The 21974-nt window shown below is 40.0% G+C and overlaps 1 protein-coding gene across 1 annotated transcript in view; it reads right to left on the bottom strand.

The window, feature by feature from the left end:
• Positions 1–6889: 6889 nt before the first annotated feature.
• The window catches only part of mpped1 (metallophosphoesterase domain containing 1), an 87619-nt gene continuing 72534 nt past the window's right edge, over positions 6890–21974 (bottom strand). Inside the window, exons 5-7 of the mRNA XM_031734829.2 lie at positions 21228–21343; positions 13669–13782; positions 6890–10174 (exon numbers count right to left, since the gene is read on the bottom strand). Of these exons, the coding sequence (XP_031590689.1) occupies positions 10056–10174; positions 13669–13782; positions 21228–21343 (349 nt within the window). The 3' untranslated portion in view covers positions 6890–10055. The remainder of the gene's footprint in view (positions 10175–13668; positions 13783–21227; positions 21344–21974) is intronic.

The following is a 21974-nucleotide window of genomic DNA, read 5'->3' on the forward strand; positions in this document are numbered from 1 at the left end:
TTCAACCATGTGCAATGAATTTGCAGTCTTGTTGCCTTAAAGACGGGTACCAGGCCTGTGACCACTCACAGGCATTTCCCATCTTCAAAGCTAAATCAAGACTTTGATAAAATGGCAATGGATAAGCTCAAGCTGGTGGTCAAATGCGATATGGCAATTAACTGTGATAAATTAATACATTTTCCCAATCTGTCTTGTTGAGGTTTAAATTTATAATCTTAAATGCTTATATGCTGATTATATTGCTTTATAAGAAAGGCCCAACTCTGAGTACACAGCAACAGTTTTGTGTACAGGATGTTGATAATCAGATAAGAGACAAGAGAGTGAGCAACAGGAAGCACCTGCAGGGACGTGAAAGCGGCTCTTTGAGTGTGTTAAAGGTGTCAAAATGTTGTTTACTGAGATGAGTAATATTGAAGAATATATATAAGTAAAAGTCAAAAACTTGGTTCAGCGTGGCTGACTGAATTGATATATTGTAGGGATGACCTTGAGGGCCGATGGGTAGATGCTAATACGCTTATACACATAATTAGGTCAATGCTTTTGATTAGAGAGTCCTAAACATGATAGGTTGAACCAAGTTTGAATAATTAAGAGAACAATTGATGAACATAATAAGGTAGGGAGGCGTAGTAGGGAAAGGTGTTTTGTTTCCTTTGCAGGAGATTTTGGGACCACAGCAACCACAGGGGTGGCGAGATCCCAGGGAGCATCGGATTGAACGGAACCACCAGAGAGGGGCACCCAAAAGAAGCACAGAGCACCACAGTTGAATAAAATTTGTTGTTTAGGAGATTAAAAGCTTGTTAAGGCTAAATGTGAGCGTAAAAGTAATGAAGAATAATGGGAGCAACTTTAGTAATAGTTTCCAGGATTTCTATGTTAGGTAAATTGCCCAAGAAATAGTGCTAAGACCGGATTTATGTTATCCATAGAGGGGGTGGGAAAGCTTAACTCTACAGAGGCTGTTTCCAAAGAGTGATAAATGTAAGTAGGCCCTTTGACCAGGAAAAGCTAATTATATCTGTTGTTGCTAGACAGTAGTTATTGAGGGAGTCAGTTAATTAGGTTAACTAATAGAAATATGGTGACCTTTCTGGGGAAAGGTCAAGAGGGGGAACTGTTGAGGTTTAAATTTATAATCTTAAATGTTTATATGCAGATTATATTGCTTTATAAGAAAGGTCCAACTCTGAGTACACTCTGTGCCAAAAGTGTTGATAGGAAACGACATGCTTTTGCAAAAGCATGGTAACTGCAGGCTTTTGCAGCTAGAAAGTGAAACCAACTAGGCTGTTTGATCGAAACTTAAAGTGTGATGTGACGTAGAGAGCGAGTATATAAATAACTAGGCTTCCGTTTGTGCTTCAGACCGGGGGTGGTGTGTTTTGTGTCCAGGTCTCCATATCTCAGATATGTAAAATAAAGATCATTTTTAAAGTAATAAGACCACTTCTGAGCCATGTCTTTTTGGCCGTAAAGAATACAAAAGAACTGGGATTTAATAGTCTACATACACAGATATTCACATTAAGCAGAAATTCTCCTTAAATACTTACATTCAGAGTCCAGCCAGAACTTCATCGATCTGAAAGAAAAATTCAGAACTTCCTCCAAATTGTTGCAAGACAACAATTTAACTGCAAAATGACATATGCATTATGAGCCTTGCTGTTTTATACAAATATAACCAGTTGGTGACTGTTGTGACTCTGATTGCAAAGACACACATTGGAATGAGCAGATTGACTGAGACTGAGTACAGTGTGTTGGTATTAATCTGTTTGCATTTATACATTAAATGAAAATTATTTGTAAACCCTCAACAATCTGACAGTGATTTTTGGAGACAACATGACATAAGAGTCCATAAGTTGCTCTTGGAGCCAGACTCCAGTGGTCATCAGAGGAACTGCAGTTTTTGGCACTTTGGCTTCATTTTGTAGCTTCAGAGGTTAAAGGGTGGTTCAGATAAACATTGGCTTCTCTGTCCAATCAGAGTAGAGGTAATGAAGTGGATCTGTCTGCTTGTACTCGACCTCCGTGAGGCATTGCTTCTTAACACTACACGACAGAGCTTCACTGTCTCTGCTGCTTTGGCACAGCCATTCTATGAATTACTGATGCATCTGTTTGAGCTCCTTTCTGGTCTCTTCTATCAACCTGTCTGTATGCAAGTGAAACTTAAATGTGAAAGCTTACACACACACACACACACTGTTTCACTTGACAGCTTATTAGTAATTTTAATTGTTCAATTAAGCTGAAGGTTGAAACAAGACCAGACTGAAATTTTGGCCCAGGAGAAAAGCAGCTAACACTTATTGTCCTTCCCTTCTACCTGCTGTACAGTTTACTGACGACAGTGTTCCTTAAATCAATAGATAGAAACTTTCAGTTCAATTCAATTTTATTTACATAGTGCCAAATCACAGCAACAGTTTATATTGCAAGGTAGATCCTACAATAATACATACTGAGGAGAACCCAACAATCATATGAACACTTAGCACCATGGTGAAAGCTGTGTCTGTAAAATTCTCCAGAGAATACAAACGTCTCCAGCTCCAGCGTTTGAAGCTTGTCCCATTCAGATGTAGTGTCATTTCTGCGCGGGGGGGGGGGTGTCCATGACCACCGGGATCCTGACCTGACCTTCAGTCACAGCTGTCCAGGAGCTGCTACTTGCCTCAGGTTGACTCTGTGTCCTGGTGGGGTAGCATAGAGAGAGGAAGGTCAGGTCACTGTTTTGACCTCTTGAGCAAATTTATCCCCCTTGTGTGTCTTAAACGCCTAATCAACCTCTACATACTTTTACTCTACATCTAGATTGCTCAGCTCTTTCAGTTGGTCCTTCAATTAAGTTCTGCCAAGCCGATCTCTTATATGGGCCTGAAAATATTATAATAATAGATTTGTATGTTTTTTCTCTCAGTGTGTCCATGTGGAGATAAAGTCACACCACAATCATGAAATATTACACTGTGTTATTAATTACTGAACAAAATTTAATGCAGAAACTCCAAAATCTAAATATCCCCATATTACTTCTATGGGAATTACGAGGGAAAGTAACAGCCAGGTGCTCATAATGAAATGCATTAGATAAACTGAACATCAATCAAGTCTGCCCACCTCTAATAAAAGCCCACATTTTGGCAGTTTGCTCGTCTGGAGCATTTAGGTGTGTGTGTTAATCTTAATGAACAAGGAGGAAAGATATTAGCAATTATATTAAGGAAGCAGTTGTTGGTGTCATCAGTCTGAGATTGATAGGCACCAACCCTACAACCCTTTCCAATCTGGGAAAGGCTGTGAGGCCATTTTGAAGTCCATTCTACAGTAAGAAAATGATTCACAAGTGGAAAACTTTCAAAACAGTTGCTCATCTTCCCAGGAGCTGATGTTCCGGAAATTCTTGTCAGCAAGACTCAGAGAAACTGCAAAAAGAGCAAAGTTAGACTCCACATCCTCGGTTAGCATGTTACTGTAAATGTTAAAGCTACAGTACAATTAGAAAAAGAGTATGGCTTTTTTGGAAGGGTTACCAGGAGAAAGCCTCTTCTCAGTAGAAGAACATGGCAGCATGGCTGAAGTTTGTGTACATTTCACCCATATTGGATTCTTTTAAGTGGTTGTCTGTTTAATCCAAAATTAAATTTTAAATCATTCTCCTTATACACAAAGTCTTGAATAATCAGAATTATCATCTTATTTCATAGACCAAATAGAACCACATCACCCCAACTGAGCGCTTTGCTCTCAGACTGCTGGTTTACTTGTGGTTCCCAGGATGATTAAGAGTAGAATGGGAGACAGAGCCTTTCACTCTGGCCCCTCTTCTGTGGAACGAGCTCCCAGTTTGGCTTTGGGAGACAGACACCCTCTTAAAACGTTCTTTTTTGCTAAAGGTTATCATTAGGGCTGGATCAGGTGACCCTGAATCCTCCCTCAGTTAGGCTGCAATAGGCTTAGGCTCCTGGAGGCTTCACATAACGCACTGAGCATTTCTGCTTCTCTCACCTCTTTTCACTCACCATGTGTTTTTACACCACTCTGCATTTAATTATTATTAATCGCTGACTCTGTTCTACAGTGTGCCTTTTGTCCTGTCTTCCTCCCTCTCACCCACAAATGGCCATCTCTCCCCGAGTCTGGTTCTTCTGGGGGTTTCTTCCGGTGCAAAGGAAGCTTTTCCTTCCCACTGTTGCCAAGCGCTTGCTCATTGTCTGATTGATGGGGCTTCCTCTATATTACTGTAGGGTCTTTGTCTTACAATATCAAGCGCCTTCAGGTGACTGTTGTTGTGATTTGTCGCAATCTAAATAAAATTGAAAATCCAATTTATTGGTTATAGATAGACAGACAGACAGACAGATATAATTTTATTTCGAACATGCTAATATAATTGAAATAACAAGAGAAAAAAACAAAAAACAAAACTTAAAAATCATCAAGTTTTCATGTATATATCTATGTTTACAGAATGTGTGTGCTCGAAAAAGAGTAGGATGAAGTTCACACATTTCCTGTTCCTACCCCATTATTTCAAATTTCATTGCTTACAAATCCATATCCAGGACGCAACATTATTTGATCATATATGTTTAACTGTGTACAAGTCTAACACATTGAACATACACACACAAAAAAACCCCATTTCAGCACATAAACCAGAACAACAACAAACTACATTTCTACATAAACTAATCACCCTGTCTATAACACCCGCTTAATCTCTGAGCTTATTTGGTATCTATGTGACAAACACCTTAATGAACACTTAAGCTTGGGTTACTCTGCCTTGATCTATAAAAAATGAGGAGACAATGAGACGACTCAGTCACTGAGAGGAAGATTTCCTATATTCATGCAATTTATTATTTTTGAACAATCGTGCCATGGGAGCTGCACACCTCGCTGTTATTGAGTTGCTATGAACTCCTCTGTATACCAAAGTATACATTATACCAATTATAACATTATGAAAAAAGTGTGGACCAAAATTCCAGATGTGCTCATTTTATTCTTTTCATTGTTTTCATTTTACCCTCACCGTTTTGACTGAATAATATTTATAATCTCCCATAAAACCTTGTGTTCACTAAAACCTTGTTAATCCAACAACATACAAAGTCTTGAAAAATCAGTCCGTATCATATCTTAAAGCCAGTTGATCCAGAATGCTGCAGTGACAGTACTAGCAGGGACTGGAAAGACAGACCATAATTCTCCATACTAGCTCTTCACTGGCTTCTGGTAAAATCCAGAGTCAAATTTTAAATCCTTGTCCTCACATGCATTAAATAAGCAAGTCCGATTGCATCTTAAAGAGCACACAATATGATATTATCTTGCTGGTACGGTGCAACACTCTCTCACTACAGGCTGCAGAAAAGTACAAGCGTTACGCCACCAGGCTCGTCTCCTGTGGAAACAGCTCTGAGTTTGGATTCAGGAGACAGACACACTCTCTACTTCAGATCAGTCTAAAAACTTTTGTTTTGTTTCTTTTTGGTAAAGCATTTGGTTAGGGTTAGGGAGCCATCCATTAGTTTTGCTGGTATCGGCTATATCAGAGGCTACAGTCATTCTACCTTTCATACTTTCACTGCTCATAGGGGGTTTTCTGTATGTAGTGTTGTAGACTCTACCTTACAACCTAAAGCATCTTTAGGCGACTGTAGTTGTGATTTGTCGCTGCATAAATAAAATTGAATTGAATGTCGGGGATTTTCTCTCCAATGTAAAGGCTAATATTGTAGTGTCTTTATATTTCAATATAAGGTGCTTACATCAACTGTTGTGTTAAGCTAACTGTATATAAGTAAAACTGTACCAAATACATCATTTCCTATCATTGTCATGCTGTGCAGCTAATTGAGAAAATGATATCAAAACAGGAGCTGTTTTTGCCCCTGTATCCTGGCATGAGTTAATCTAGCCCAGACAGCACAGATTTACACTTCCAAATTTGATCTGCCTCTGACACGACAAATAGACCCATTGAGGGAGTCGAACTTAGAAACATAAAAAAATCTCTAAAGATTAATTATAGTGGACTGATTATTTGAGAGGTGTTCCTTGCAACGACTGTCTGTTTGACACTGATTTGTGATCCAAAGCCAATCAAATAAAGTACCTTTTTAACAACGCAGATGACGAGAGGTAGCGGGCGCGCCTTTTCATCAGATGGGAAGTGTGAGGTGAGATGGATGACAAGGAGATGGGGAGGACGTCTGTCATTCATTCAAAGGAAATCCCAGTGCAGCAACACACAGGGGCACTCACAGAGGACAGAGAAATATAGAGTGCCGAGAATCATTATCTGAGGAAGCGAGGAGAGAATGAGCAGATGGAAATAGGAAAGGGATGATCAGAACTGAGAAAAAGAGCTCAGCATTGTGGCTGGAGAGGCAGAGTGAGAAAAGAGAGGGAGGGTGAGAGAGAGAGCCTGAGAAAGAATAGAGCATATGAAAGCTTGTTGTATTAATGGCAAAGTAAAAAGCGGTCCGAGAATAAATTACCCACTCTCCCTCGGGATTACTAATGTAATTATTTGAAAGAAGGTTCTCGTTAGAATGTGCAGAGGTGTGGAAGACCTGCGGAACAAAACGGAAGACAGAGATGGAGCAGCAAGGGTTTAGCGACTGGAAATTAACTCGCTGCTCAGAGCTCCATAATTGATAGGAGACACAGATACCTTTGATTGGAACCAAAGGAAAGAACCAGGACGAGAAAAGTTTCCTCGCTGTTCTTTTCTTTGTCTACAGCAAGAAATGTACAGCAAAGACAAAAGGGAAGAGTACAGGATGTAAATAAGGAAACGTGATCCACTGGTCACAGATAAGACTTTATTCAATCTGTGAAGAATGCTTCAGAACCAGGATCCTTAGAAAGAAAGGTACTTTACATGTCTCCAGAAGGTGTTGGTTCTTTTTCTCTTATTGTACAGTTTAAAAAAAGTCCCCAGCAATAATGGCAAAAATACAACACTATATGAACACTTTAATTCCAAAATGCTATACATCCATTCATCCAAACACCTAAGCATCCAGAACTGTTTGAATAAGAAAAATCCAGCAAGTAGAAATGTCAACAAGTTATCCTGCTTTCAAGTCTCAGCTGTCAGTCATTCTGCCCATGCCCAAGGTAAATATCTCATTTTGGAACAAAACTCTTCATATGCAGATTGTCTGAGAAGCAGAAGTCATTAACTTGTTAAAGCATGCCTCAGAAAATAAATCAAGAAATAGTACAGCACTTTTTTCTTCTTGGATAAAACAGGAAACATAACACAGCTACTGAAGCAGAAGAGCATCAAAGGGAGAGACATCTAAATGGGGACTGGGACTGGAGAGTCAGACCAAACAGACAGCTTTGCATGAAGCTTCCAGATGAAAGCTCCTCCCATCTCTTAGTTTTTAATAGTTTGTCTTTGTTCCTTTCTCGAAACGTTTCCTTTCATAGATGCTAATTAAGTTTGTGTTTTAAATGATGAGGCTGCTTCTTATAAAGGCTTAAAGATTTCCACACAGGCAAAATGACCTAAACTGCATTTGTACAGAACTTCCTCTGTCTACATTCAAACTGTAATTACTCGCTGCGATTTACAGTATCCCTGGTTTCAGGCTGAAAATCCTTCTCTTGAGATGTTCACAGTCCTGTACTGTCTGGACGTTTTGACAAACAACAATTTCATGTTCTTCTGATCCAGCACAGCCAATTAGTGAAGTGGGAACAGTTAATTATTTAGGGACAGGTAGAGAGAGACTCTAATATTCTTTCTTGTTCAGCTGTATGGGTTAAAGTGATTCAAAGCAGTGTAAGTACAGTTTTTGTTCAGAAGGTGAGCTCAAAGCAGCACACCATGAAATTACCACTGTTTGCATCTTTTTCTAGCATTTACTGGAAAAAATACATTTATGTTGGCCACAAATACCAGCTGTTCTCTATACTGGGATGATGGACTGCCACTTCTCTATTAAATGAAATGTAAATCCAAGTTGGCATCTGCCTTAGGTAAATTATTTTTAACAAGAAAAACAAAACAAAAAAGCAGTTTATTGTCAACTATACTGGATTTTACTGGTTCTGCTGGTTTTAAATGAACTTTCTTATTGAAATGTACCCACGGTCCGAACCAAAAAGCTGGGCCCCAGTTAACTAATAACAGGTCCAGCTAGGTCCAGATAAAACAAGTTTTTACAATGTCAAAACACTCAACTTTAAAATAACAAAACAAAGCAAAAAATATGTCAACCAATATATGACATATTTAGACAATGGAAGAGCAGTATTAACTAAAGATTAAGAAACTATGAAAGTGGTATAAAAAGTGTGAAAGTCTACCAATCAGTGTGATATACAGCATCAAATGGCCTAGGCAGGCCGTAGGTTTGTCTTTTATTTAAAGTTCCTTATTGCGCTGCTGAGAAGAATGGAAATGAAAACTAAAACTACAATTAAAACTTGGATTTTAGAGAAGGTGCTAAAACTGTGCCATGTTTGTGTTCTAACATGTAAACGGCCCTCCTACTGTTTTCCACATTAATGCGTTCCTTGGTGAGCGGTTCTGACCCCTTTTCCTGTCTTGCCAATTCGGAAGCATTAAGACGTCAGCTGGTGCAACGAACGCTGATGTGTCGAAAGAAGCGAGAGTATAGCGTGAGTAAACTGCAGCCCGGGGGAACATTCATACATAATGTCGGAGATCAAAGTGTGACGTGTTCTTGTGATGCTTTTTTTGTAACACAAACTGCTTAGAGACATAAAAGAGTTAATACTCACCGAATGGGGCTGAGCGGCTTCACAAAGAAGAAAATACTATAACAAGCGTTACTTTACATTACTAAACAAACCAAATAAAATGTAACAACCACAAATTTCTTGACACAATTGTTTTTTTTTTTGAAAAGCATAGCAACACTTGGTAATCTTCAAGAGAAAAAATTCAAGTTTTTTTCTTTACATTGACAAAGAACATTTACATCAGTTAGTTACAGCTTTGCTTCTATTGAAAAGGTGAAGACCCATATCTTCCATAAATAACATAACATGAGGGAGCATCCTTGATACAACCACTACTTCTCCCAGGTCTGGTGACATGACTGTTGAGATTAGCTTATAGCACCTTTACGTTGCATGTTACCTGGTCTCCTTTGCAAGTCCATGAGCCAGACGTTCCAGCCAAGGGCTGAAAAGCTGACCGAGTCATTCTTAGCAAGAAGCATGGAGAGGAGGAAAAAGGAGGAGTAGGAGCAACATCAGAACTACGTGGAAGCAGGAATGGGACTCTTCCTTTTAGCGGTTAAGAGGCTTACTGAGGGTTGCAAATGAGGCAAAAGGGAATCATGTCAGACATGTAGACCTCTTGATGCCCTCATACACTCACTTTGATTTCTCAAGCACAGACATGCTGGTGAAAAAAAAGAAGAAGAAAAAAAGCACACTCCAGCATGCTCCAGGCCTGAGGATGGGATCAAAGGAGGAAGATAAGGGCAGTAGTAAAAGTTCTTAGTGGGAGGAAATTTGTAAAAAGATGGAAACTGATGTTTAAAAGTATGAAAAGCTCGGTGAAAATTCCCCAAACAAATGTCCCGTTAGTGCTGTGGAGCCATGGTTCAGCTAAAACTGTCCCTTAGACCTTAGACGAGGCATTGAGCTGTTTCGCTTCAGCAAAGTGACAGGGTCTTTTGCATTTCTGAGAGCAGCATCAGATTGTCAGTGCAGTAAGAGAGGATTTGAAGAATCGTCAGTTTGTTTACATTTTACTGTCCTTCCATTAATCCTTGTCTCTTCTTTTTTAAAGTCCATGCTGAGATGAAGAAATGATGGCATATGACAGAACACAACAGCGTGAGGGAGCGTCCTCCTTCCCTCACTCGGTCAGCTTCACGATCAGATTCTCCGGACGTGTGCTGCACATGATAAACACACATCTGTGCAATATTTACAGGATTTGGTCCTTTCTGCCTGCCGCCTCACCTACCTCTCTTCATTCCTTTCTCCTGACTGATGGTAGGGGTTTGCAGATGAGATTCCTGTAGTCACGTAGTCCTGGGATTGGGCAGGTCAAAGACAATGGGCGGGTTCATGGGAAGGAAGTTCACGGTGCAGGCTGAGGCATTGATGAAAGTCGTTGTGCCATCTGTCATCATGCCATAACCTGAGGAGTTTTAAAAATGTCAGTGTCAATTTCATTTCTATAGGGCATTGGAAAGGTTGACCAAAATGCTTTACAAGTTGGTTAACAAGCAAAAGAAAATCATAGATCATTAAAACAAATACAATAAAAATAAGACATACAAAACAAATAGAGGGTTACAGGTTATTCCAGTGTCTAGGGGCCCGATCCCCTCTATGCTTACATTGAGACCTTAGCTGTAGTAAGAAGATCTGGCTATATGATCTCAGTACTATTTTTGGGTTATATAACTCGCTGAAAAGCCTTCAGTTAATCCAAAATGCTGCAGCAAGAGTCCTGACAGGGACTAGAAAGAGAGAGCAGATTTCTCCTGTTTTGGCTTCCCTTCATTGGCTTCCTGTTAAATCCAGAATTGAATTCAAAATCCTGCTCCTCACATACAAGGTCTTAAATAATCAGGCCCCATCTTATCTTAATGACCTTGTAGTACCATATCACCCTATTAGAGCACTTCGCTCTCGCTCTGCAGGCCTACTTGTTGTTCCTAGAGTATTTAAAAGTAGAATGGGAGGCAGAGCCTTCAGTTTTCAGGCCCCTCTTCTGTGGAACCAGCTTCCAGTTTGGATTCAGGAGACAGACACTATCTCTACTTTCAAGATTAGGCTTCAAACTTTCCTTTTTGCTAAAGCATATAGTTAGGGCTGGACCAGGTGACCCTGAATCCTCCCTTAGTTATGCTGCAATAGACGTAGGCTGCTGGGGGATTCCCATGATGCACTGGGTGTTTCTTGTTCACTCACTATGTGTTAATAGACCTCTCTGCACTGAATCATATCTGTTATTAATCTCTGTCTCTCTTCCACAGCATGTCTTTATCCTGTCTTCCTTCTCTCACCCCAACCGGTCGCAGCAGTTGGCCCCGCCCCTCCCTGAGCCTGGTTCTGTCGGTTCTTCCTGTTAAAAGGGAGTTTTTCCTTCCCACTGTCACCAAAGTGCTTGCTCATAGGGGTTTTTTCTCTGTATATATTATCTTATCTTAAGATATAAAGCACCTTGATTACTGGGCGTCATACCATTTAAAACTTTAAAAGTAAATAAAATAATCTTAAAATCAATATGGAAATCGGTTTAAATTTGCTAAAACTGGGGTGATGTGATTATGTCTTCTAATACCTGTTACCAAGCAAGTAATGGAGAGTGTTAAAGACCCAGCTAGAGAGAACAGCAACAGTCCAATCTACTAATGAAAAAGTTTTTCAAGGTTTGTTGGAGGAAAATAAGATTTTGCTTTGGTGATTTCACGCAACTGAAGAAAAACAGGTGTTCACAACTGTAGACACTAAAAACCAAGATGTCTAACAGTAAGCGAATAATGATAAGCAAGGGGACCAAGGGTATCAGTTAAGATAAAGAGTAGTTACAGCTTCCAAATCCAATAGTTTCTGTCTTGCTTTCATTTAAGGTTAGGAAATTGTGTTAACCAGTCTTTCATGTAGACAGTTAAACCGAGGCAGCAGGGGGACAGAGACAGTTTCATACGGATGTAGGTTTGGATGTCATCAGCATAACAGTGAATATTATATTAACAGGGAATGAAAATTGACCCCAAAGCGGGACCCAAATGGACCTCTGTGTGTGCCACACAACTTCATGACAACTCAGAACTTTCAAATCCTTCAGCCATACTGATTATTCATATGTAACTTTGGTTTTAGTTATTTATTTGGTTGTTAATCAGACCTCCACACTTAGAGTTTATGACACTGATTAAACTAGATTTTTCATTCATTTTTATGGTTTAAATGGTTGATAAAATCTACAAATGAATGGCTAATTATTTAACATAAGACAACAGACATAACCATTATTCATTTACTGACTTTGGCAGCCTTGGTTTTGGTGGTGCCACACTGTAATATATTAGGCATAATCATTCTCTATAACAGGAAAACAAAACTGTGTGGAAAAAAAGGACAAAATGAAAATTTTAAATCAGTGACTCAACAGTTACTGGTATAACTATATGTTCCTTTCACATTCTGCAAAACAGAAAAAAGGGACTATGTTAACTATTTTATAAAAAACAAAGATCCAGACATTTGGGTGGAGCAGTTTGACTCTTTAGCCCAAATGGAAGAGACTTGGAAGTGTTGTAAATATACTCCAGAGAAACAAAAGTCTGACAGTGTACCACAGGAGGAATCGTAACTGCAGTGGTTCAAGGGACAAACAAGAAATACTGCAGATCTAAACTGAAGAAACAGCTGCAAAACTGGAAGCTAGAAAGGCTCACGTGTTCTGAAATCCTGAGATTGTAGTTTGTGAAAATATATGCAGAGAGTGTGACACTAACACCACTACATGTCTGCTTCAAAAGTGCATGTATTAAAGTGCTACAGTTTTTCAAGCATAAGTTAACTGCCATCTCTTAAAAAGCACTACAATTTAACGTTGCACCGTGAGTGATTTTTTTAAGTGTACGTGTCATTTTCACCATCTCTTGGAACATTGCTTTGCATTTCTGTGCTGCTCCTTTCACATTTGGAATACATGAATACAAAACACGCTGAGGATAATTTCTGCCTCTCTGTGAGGCCTCACATTAATGAAGAGCACTGCTTTCAACCCATTTCTCCTCTTATAAAATCTGATCTAGTTTCTAATCTGGTTCTCTCTGATGGGGGACTAGTGCTCCAGGGGTTCAGTGTTGACCTGATAACCCTAAAAAAAAAAAGCAACCCTCAACGCTGGGAGTTTTTGGCCCTGCTGGCCTGTACGAAATGATGATAGGGATGTGGCTGCTCAGCTATTCTCTCTACTTTATTTATTCATTTTCTTCAGGAAAGCAATTTATGTTTTCAATTTATCACCAAATAACAACAACAGTCACCTTGAAGCACTTTATATCGTAGCTAAAGACCTAAACAGTAGTTTTCTTTCTGCTGTGGTTCAGGCTGAATCAACCTTTGTCCAACTTGTGAATGTAATTCATAAATTTACCTTTAAAATTCTGTTTTCAAGTCTAATAATTAAATTTAAAATTATCAGTGGAAGTATATTTAAACATATTTGTGCATAAAATGAAATTCTAAATTGTGGATGTTTGGTTTTCTCTCTATTCTACACTCATAGTAGAGTAATGTTACTGCCGCACAGGTTACGTGGCGTCACAAAAAAAGTTGTTTGAAGTTGTTGTTTAAAGTAGTTTCTTAAAGGCTGCTTACTAATAAGCCTTCTTTTGATTAGTTAGCTACTGGAAGCCTACTGAGGGGCAGAACTAAGTGCTTGTAAGCTGTTTGGTCTGTAATTTGTGAACAGCCTGTGTTGATCTAAAGAATATAACATTCAGAGTCCTCTCAGATCTGATTTTTGGCTCAAAGTGATTCATTTTATATTTTATGTTACCTTTAAATGATTAAATACACATTATAATTTAAATATCAACATCCATTTAATTGTAGCATTCATAACTGCATTAAACATAAAGTATTCGACAGCAGTGTAATTAGTCGTACCTTCGTGAATGTGGCCGAAAACATGTAATTTAGGCTGAACTCTCCTCTGGACTGTGTTGAGCAGCTCCATGCACCCAACACGCTGCATCTTCTTGGGAACCCAGTCCAGAAAACCTGCACACAGAGACATGCGAATCACTGCCATGCTCACAAAGCTTATGATCAAAATCAAATCTGTAAAAGTAATGCAGCCTTTAATTTTTTTAACTTACCTTAAAAATTTTATTTTTTTAAAAATTTGGCTTAGTTTCAGTTATTTTCAAAAGAAAATAATGCGCATTTCCATCCACTACCTTTATGCAAGAGCTGGTGTTCGCTGTTCTGCAGTGGGGTGTATTTAAACCCCTCCAACAGAGGAGGGGACAGTGAGATGATACAAGTTAAAAAATGCCAGTGAAAGATTAATCTTTCCGGTTAACCAGTTGAGCCAGGAGTCAGCTAACTTTTACTTTTTTACCAACAACGTCTCTGAACATTTAAAAAACACACCAATTTGTTTTTGTTCTGGAGGTTAATCCAACATGATGACGGCCGTGTGTGAGCACTGAACGACATGGGAACGCCTTCACAGCGTGATTCTGACAGCAAACTGGCTTTTTCATTCAGTGCAGTTGTAGCCAGGCAATAAAAATCTTTCTTTTATTGTAATTTGTTCATTTGTGTAATTAACTAATTGCAATAAAAAAGAAAAGAAATGTAAGGAAATCACTATACACATATGTGTGCAGTTAAACTATCAGAAAGATACTGGAAATGGTATTTTCTGGTTTAATTACGTAGTTCAGTACTCCCTATCATCGGAAACTCATTCAATACTTGTATCCTTACCTTTCCACAGCAATGATCCTTGCTAGACCATTTCACCAATTCTTTTAATGTGACCTTGGTGATGCTGAGTGCACATGTGTGGGTTTGTGTGTTTGATCAGCTGCAAAAGTCTTTGTTGTGGAGTCTGACAGCAGTGGGGAGGAAAGACCTGCGAAGTCTCTCCGTCCCACACCGTGGGTGCTGCAGCCACTGAAGGAGCTGCTCAGTGCTGTCAGAGTCTCCTGCATGGGGTGGGGGATGTTGTCCATCAGGGATGACAGCTTAGCCACCATTCTCCTGTCACTCACCACCTCCACTGGGTCCAGAGGGCATCCTAGAACAGAGCTGGCCCTTCGGATCAGCCTGTTCAGTCTCTCCCTGTCCCCAGCAGAGATGCTGCCGCCCCAGCAGACCACACCATAGAAGATGGCTGAGGCCACCACAGAGTCATAGAAGGTCTTCAGGAGTGGGCCCTCTACTCCAAACGACCTGAGTCTCTGCAGCAGGTACAGCCTGCTCTGCCCTTTCCTGTAGAGGGCGTCTGAGTTATGAGTCCAGTCCAGTTTGTTGTTCAGATGAACACCAAGGTACCTGTAGCTGTCCACAGCCTCGATGTCCATACCTTAATGAGCAGAGCTGCTGTAACAGGCTGCCGCACACGGGGGGCGCCGGAAGTAACATGAATACCAAAGTATAAATTTGATGCATTCACACTTGAGAAAGAACCTCTTCTTTTCAAGCTGCTTGTCTAATGGCAAACTACATTACACAGCACTGAAAAAAAGACTCTTAAAAAGCAGCCACAGAAAATAAAGATCAATCAAAGCCACACACAGATGCATACTTCACAGTATGTGTGACAAGGATAAAGCATGGAGTGTATATGATTTAGTGTCTGCTCCGCGAGGACGGATGCTGCTGATGCTGAGTCAATAAAAGCATCAAGTGAGAGGAATAAAATGACTGAGGACTGCGCGCCTCCATCTTCCCTGCTGTCTGTCGCTCTGCTCAGACAAGAATTACAAACACAAAGGAAACAGAAAAGAGGACGAACAAAACAAAAAAGGCAACAACAATGAAGGCTAAAGGCTATAGCATCCTCAGTGTAGGAAAATAAAAGATCTATTAAATATAACTAATGGTTATTGTGATCAGCAAATTCATATTTTAAGTGTAAAATGATATAAAATGCTACCAAAATTCAATTTCTTTTCTGGCTCAATGTAAATATGTTTTATTCAGTATGACATGAAAGGGGAGTCTACGAACTCATCAGGGAAGAAGGTTCAACACGAGCAACTTCTCATTAGTTCTTTGAAAATATCTACAAGCTAATGTTGTATAGTATATGTAGTACAGTTTGTCTGCTGTGTGTGTGTGTGTGTGTGTGTGTGTGTGTGTGTGTGTGTGTGTGTGTGTGTGTGTGTGTGTGTGTGTGTGTTCACAGCTCCGTCACTTCCCACTGTGTGTAGCAGAAATCTATAGACACACATGGAGCATTCGTGCAGTGACAACAACGTCATAGAAATCTGTAAGTATAAATAAAGTTTCCCAACAAGTGTCTGAGGAAACAGTAAGCAGTTTAAATAGACTAGCATGAACAGGTTGTACCCAGCAGTTCCCCGTATCTGCAGAGACTGCAGTCTCTCTCTGTTCAGCACTTCTTGATTTTACATATGAAGATTTTTCTCTCCTGCTTACCAACACGCTCACTGTTGCAGTGCGTCTCCCTGCATGCAGCAGGGGAATCTGTGTGTGAGGCGTGCGAGATGCAAATGGTAAGAGAGCAGCTAATCACGAGGCTGAGGATGAATCAGGGAGACATTTGTATAGTAATATATTAAATGAAACGAAGGTACACAGTTTAATCGAAGTCATTTAAAGCCACACAGGGACTATTTTCATGGGAAAAAACAGTACAAAACAAAAACGAAACAAACCAACAAAAAACAAAAATTCCACGAACACATAACTTTTGGGGGGATTTTATCTGTGCCTCCAGTGAGACTTGAATTATCAAGTTGAAACAGCACACAAAGCTTTCAGGGTGTAGTCGGGGTGCTAGCTCAGGAGGTAGAGCAGGTCATCTACTGATGGGAAGGTCAGCGGTGTCCTTGGGCAGGATATTAACCCTAAGCTGCTCTCCGATGCATCCATCAGAGTGTGAATGTGTGTGAATGTGGCATGTTGTACAAAGAGCTTTGAGCGCACTGGGAGAGTAGAAAAGCGCGTAAAAGAATCAGTCCACTTATGTTCCAAACATACGACAGCAAGCCAAATCTTTAAGAGAGGCTGTATGTATTACTGTAGGGTCGACCTTACAATATAAAGCACCTTGAGGCGACTGTTGCTGTGATTTGGTGCTGTATAAATAAAATTGAATTGATAGTTTTAAGAATCTAAGGGTCTGAAGTTGTTGAGGGTAATACTGTTTTTGGGTAAAAGCTTCAGGCAAACAAATGTAAATGTCCTGGTTTTTTTTATTGATTAAGGTCCAGCTTTAAATGATGTTTTGGGGCTTCAGGCCACTCAGTGCTGTAAGTTTAATTGTATAATACGAGGGCCTTTTCCCACAATGAAAGCCCAGGTACTACATCAGAGGTGCTCCTGATCTGTTTGCTTTTAAAACAAAGAGAAAGAAAGACAGCCTTTATACATTTTTATATTCCCTAGCAACCTGCTCACAGCAGAATTAATGGACCCGCTTGTGCTCAGCAGAGGAATAACGACATCCGTGTTCTAAGCTGGCAGTGAATCAGTCATGGTTGTAAAGTGATACAGACCAACTTCTTTACCCTCTAAATCTATCTACCTGTAAAACACACACACACACACACACACACACACACACACACACACACACACACACACACACACACACACACACACACACACGTTTAGGATCGGTTTAGGCATAAAATGCCTTAAAAGTGTAAGTATATTTTTACAAGCCTTGGGAGATGGTGGAAGTAAAGTGAGAAGTTACGAGGGCTCTTTGTGTCTCGGGGTATTTCACTCTAATGTGCTCCTTGTTTCGAAGCAGCTGCTGCTTTGGGCATTGAGCCTGTTTTCCTCTTTTTGTCTCACTTTCTCCCTTGTTCTCTCTGCTGTTAACTTCTTCCTCACAGCCAGATAAAGGGGCCATATTTTTCCTCTCTAGCCGCCGATCTGCAGCTTTATCGCGCCTCATAAAAGACGTTCGCTTTTGCCGCAGTGCGAAATTATGTCTTGCTCCTGCTCCTTTTTGCTTCACCTTCTCATCTGTTGTGTTTTACTTCGTCTTATTAAAAACAATTTTAAAATACTGTAGCGTCCGCGTTTGTGCTCCTTTCCCTTTTTCCGTACTACTTTTTTTTTCATGTCATTCCCTCCAAGTCTTGCTCTGAGTGTGTGTGTGTGTGTGTGTGTGTGTGTGTGTGTGTGTGTGTGTGTGTGTGTGTGTGTGTGTGTGTGTGTGCGCGTGTGTGTGTCATGCATTAGTAGCCTGCTGTAGCTGCTCCATATGCCTGTGGCTTACGAGCAGATAGCTGGAGACACTTGGCTAAGCTGAATGGAAAATAAATGGCCGTGTTCGCAGCCGAGACGCAGACAAGGAAATCAATCACACACACTCATCTGAACACCACAGCTGCAGCAGGAGATGAGGTGTGAAAGTGTGTGTGCAGGAGTGAGAGACAGAGAGAAAAGGAGTGTGTGTTTAGCCATATTTGCGATGCTTGCACAGGATGTCAGTCAGCTTGTGAGCTAGCATCTGTGTTTATTCAGACTGCTGCAACACTGGTGTGTAAGAGGATGAAAACAAGTGTGTATGAGCTGAAAAGTGATTACTAAGAAGGCTAATGATCTCCTGTACAGGTAAAGTGTGCTCTCAGGCAGCGCAAGATGAGCTGACTGATCTGTGTGAGTCATCGCTGTGATTACTTTCACCTTTTATGCATCCACTCAATCCAACAATGATTCATCAGGGCCTTTTCCACTGCTCTCTTTCATTTGAAAGGTAAATGAACCATTTACAGAGCACGCTCAAGCTGTGTGTGTGTGCATGTCTACAAAAGCTGTGGATAGATGTCTGCATATACAGATTGTATGGTTTTCTGTAGTGTCTCTACAAGGACCACCGAGGTCAAATTTCATGTGTCGGGCATGTGACACACGCTTTTAATTTGATTGTCATGTGTTCACACTGTTCACAGAAAACCTCAAAGCCACTCATTTATGAAAAAACCGTTAGCTTTTTTAATCTTAATACCCAACTTGTTCCACATTTCAGCTTCAAATTCACTGCATGAGTTTGATTTGTCAGAGGCACACAGTCCCTTCTGTAATGTCATAGTCACATTATGGAAAACAGTGGCTGCAGACTGCAGCACGCCCAAAATAACTGCTCTGTGACCACTTACAGGCAGCTGAGGTCTGACACAAGAGCAATGAGACTGAGCCCATTTCAGTTTCTCAATGCAAAAAACCCCCAAAACAATAATGGGTAACCACTGCCCTGTTTTATTCTGATGGAGCTGAATGAGAGGTTTATAAATAGATTCATCAGTAAATAAAGCCCTATTTGTCAAAATGTCATCAGAAGCTAAAGTTTTGTTTGCTGCTTTTTAATACATCAAATCCACCAAAACCATGTAATTCTGGTGGCTTTTAAATTTTTTTTCTGAAATATCAGCTTCAGGACACAGAGTACGGCTCCAACGGCTCATAATTCGTTTTCTACCAAAAATAAAGTGTAGTTCAGAAGCCCTGAACTTTTCTATTATTAGTTTATTTCTCTTTTCTTTTTTTGCTTAAATTCAAATTTAGTTACTGTGTCATTATTCTGTGTATAGATTTATTGTGACTTTAATATTATTGTGTAATAGCTAATATAGTAAATACTTTTTTATCAATAATAACAGAAGGTTTGTAAGTGTGAGTGATCTGAGCTGACCAGAATAATCTGAGTGGGCAGAAAGCTGCTGCTATCTGCCGCTCCACATCTACAAATGTATAACCACTGCAGCACAAACACAAATCCCTTTTTACTTGTGTACAGATGTGAGGCTGCTGCTTTTTGTCTTTATGGTATTGTTTATTAATTTATTCTAAGTGTTGGTGCGCCTCCTGTCTCACTACTACCCAAAATATCCCATTCATGTTTTAAATTTTATTGGATAGCAACGCTTCACAAGAGCACTTGCCTTAAGGCATTTTATATAGAAATGTGAATTAGAGAGAAAAAACAGATCAGATGATCCCGATAAGCGGCACTTGGCAATAGTGGAAGGAAGAACTCCCCTTTAACAGGAAGAAACCTCTAACAGCACCAGGCTTAGCCATCAAAACCCAGATCTGTGGAGGCTAAACGTATGTAGCTTGCCTTCTAGCCTTCTTTCAGTCTGAGGGCGTGGCCTCTGAACTGACACGATGACATAGTTTTGTTCTCCATGATTTCAGTCGTCAGTTGTGTTTTCCACCTAAATTTCTCATTTCTAATTTTTGTATGTTTTTCTGGTTCCATGCTATCTCTCTCAGCCTGCTCCTCGTGTTTTGTTGGCCTCCCTACTTTATGAAATTTCACACAGCAAAGCTCAGTTTTTCTCCTTCCAACAAGCCGAGATTATGCCGTGTTTGGTTCCTCCTCTCTATTGAACTGAAAGTTAACAATAAATGGAAAAATAAATAAAAGATTAGGTGAGTTTTTGCGCCAGTCTCTCCACGCACAGATGTGACGCATTCTGTTCCAAACACATGTGGTGTATTTATCGAACCATCTGTGTGTGCTTTGTCTCAGTGTTCTGAGTGCACCTCTCTCCTCGCTGCATATGTATTTAAGGGAGGGCTGCTCAAATGACGTAGACAGGTTAACTTAGGGTAATTAAAATGTGTTTTCTGCTGGATTTACTCTAGTGTCCATGTCTATGAATCAGGCATAAATTACATTACACAAGCCAGATCAACTGCAATGGGGAATTAAGGATGTAATGTATTAAACGGAACCTTTGATTTACACGTGAAACACAAGCAACAAAAGAAAAAAGTGACAGTGAAGCTACAAGATAACTGAATGCAAACAAGTGTGGATTTGAAGTTTTGACTTGTAGTCACTGAAGATGAATTTAATCTGTATGGTAGACATAAAACAGACATAAACACTCACACTTTGTCTTTATGTCTTCAGTATAAACTTCCTATAAACGTTCACGTAGCTCACTCTTCCTGCCCATGCTGCACTGCTGCAACATGAACAAGTACTCTAACAGGTTTTAAGAAAATATTCTGTTGACTGACAAGACAAAAAGTACAACTAACCCAAAACAAGGTGGCGATGATGGTGGTCTGGGGCTGCATGGACGGCTTTCTGTAATTGGTGGAACTCTGAATTTACACTCTGTGTAAATTCTACCAGGGACATTCTGCAGGAGAATGCCAGGCCATCAGTTCTCAAACCGATGCTCAAGGGCACTTGGGCTATGTAGCAGCTTTTCTCACAGTCACCATTTAATAACTTCATATTGTATTTACCTGTGTTATCCTTGTCTAATAGAAAAATGTATTTGATGATCTGAGACATGTAAATGTGGAAAATATGCAAAAAGAGAGAAAAAAAAGAAATCAAGAAATACTGTATATCTAAATGATTCCACTACCAAATAATTGCAACTAAAGATGTATGTCAGTAACAATGTTTCGAATCGAATATTTATCCGTGTGTGTGTGTGTGTGTGTGTGTGTGTGTGTGTGTGTGTCAGTTGTAATATGTGTCTCACCCAGTGGAGGGCAGTGTGTGACCAGAATGTCTGTGTTGTCTGGGATCTGGTTCCACTTATCCAGCAGAGCTTGACCTCGCGGCAGGTTGAAGCCCCAGCCGTAGTACCAGGGTTGCCTGCATACACACACGAGAGAAAACAGAGACATCATGCTATGTCTTACAGCATCCATCAGGTGTCGCAAAGCTTCTAGTTCTACAGTTTTACATTAACAACACTGAACACTGGAGTTGAGCATTGCACTAAACACAGGACCTTTCTTTTTTTTATTATTGGGTGTAAATCAGAACTCAGTCAGTCTAAATTCTACATAATAAAATGGATGAGTTCAATTCCTGGCTGCTCCAGTCTACATGCCAAATATCCTTGGGGAAGATATCCATCGGAGTGTGAGTGTGTGTGAATGGTAGACAGAAAAAGCGTAGCAAAAAGTGGTTGCTTGAATGAGGTTGTGTGAAGTGCTTTGAGTGCTCAAATGGAGTAGAAAAGTGCTATATAAGAACAAGTCCATTCACCATTACCCTGACCTCAATAATCCTGCTGGCTGATCGTTTGTTGTAGAATTCATTCTCACAGTTTAATTTAAAGGACCCAGGAAATAACGCGCAGCTGCTGTCCCCGTCCCAGTACATAAGCACCTCACAGCACTGCATTTCCTTTGTTTCACCTGTCTGTATGACCACTGTATTTTATTTATGCGTGTTTTGTATCTGTCACTTCTCAGTGTACGCAAATCACAAATGAAGT

This window comes from Oreochromis aureus, linkage group 17 (genome assembly GCF_013358895.1).
Source record: "Oreochromis aureus strain Israel breed Guangdong linkage group 17, ZZ_aureus, whole genome shotgun sequence".
Classification (NCBI taxonomy): Eukaryota; Metazoa; Chordata; class Actinopteri; order Cichliformes; family Cichlidae; genus Oreochromis; species Oreochromis aureus.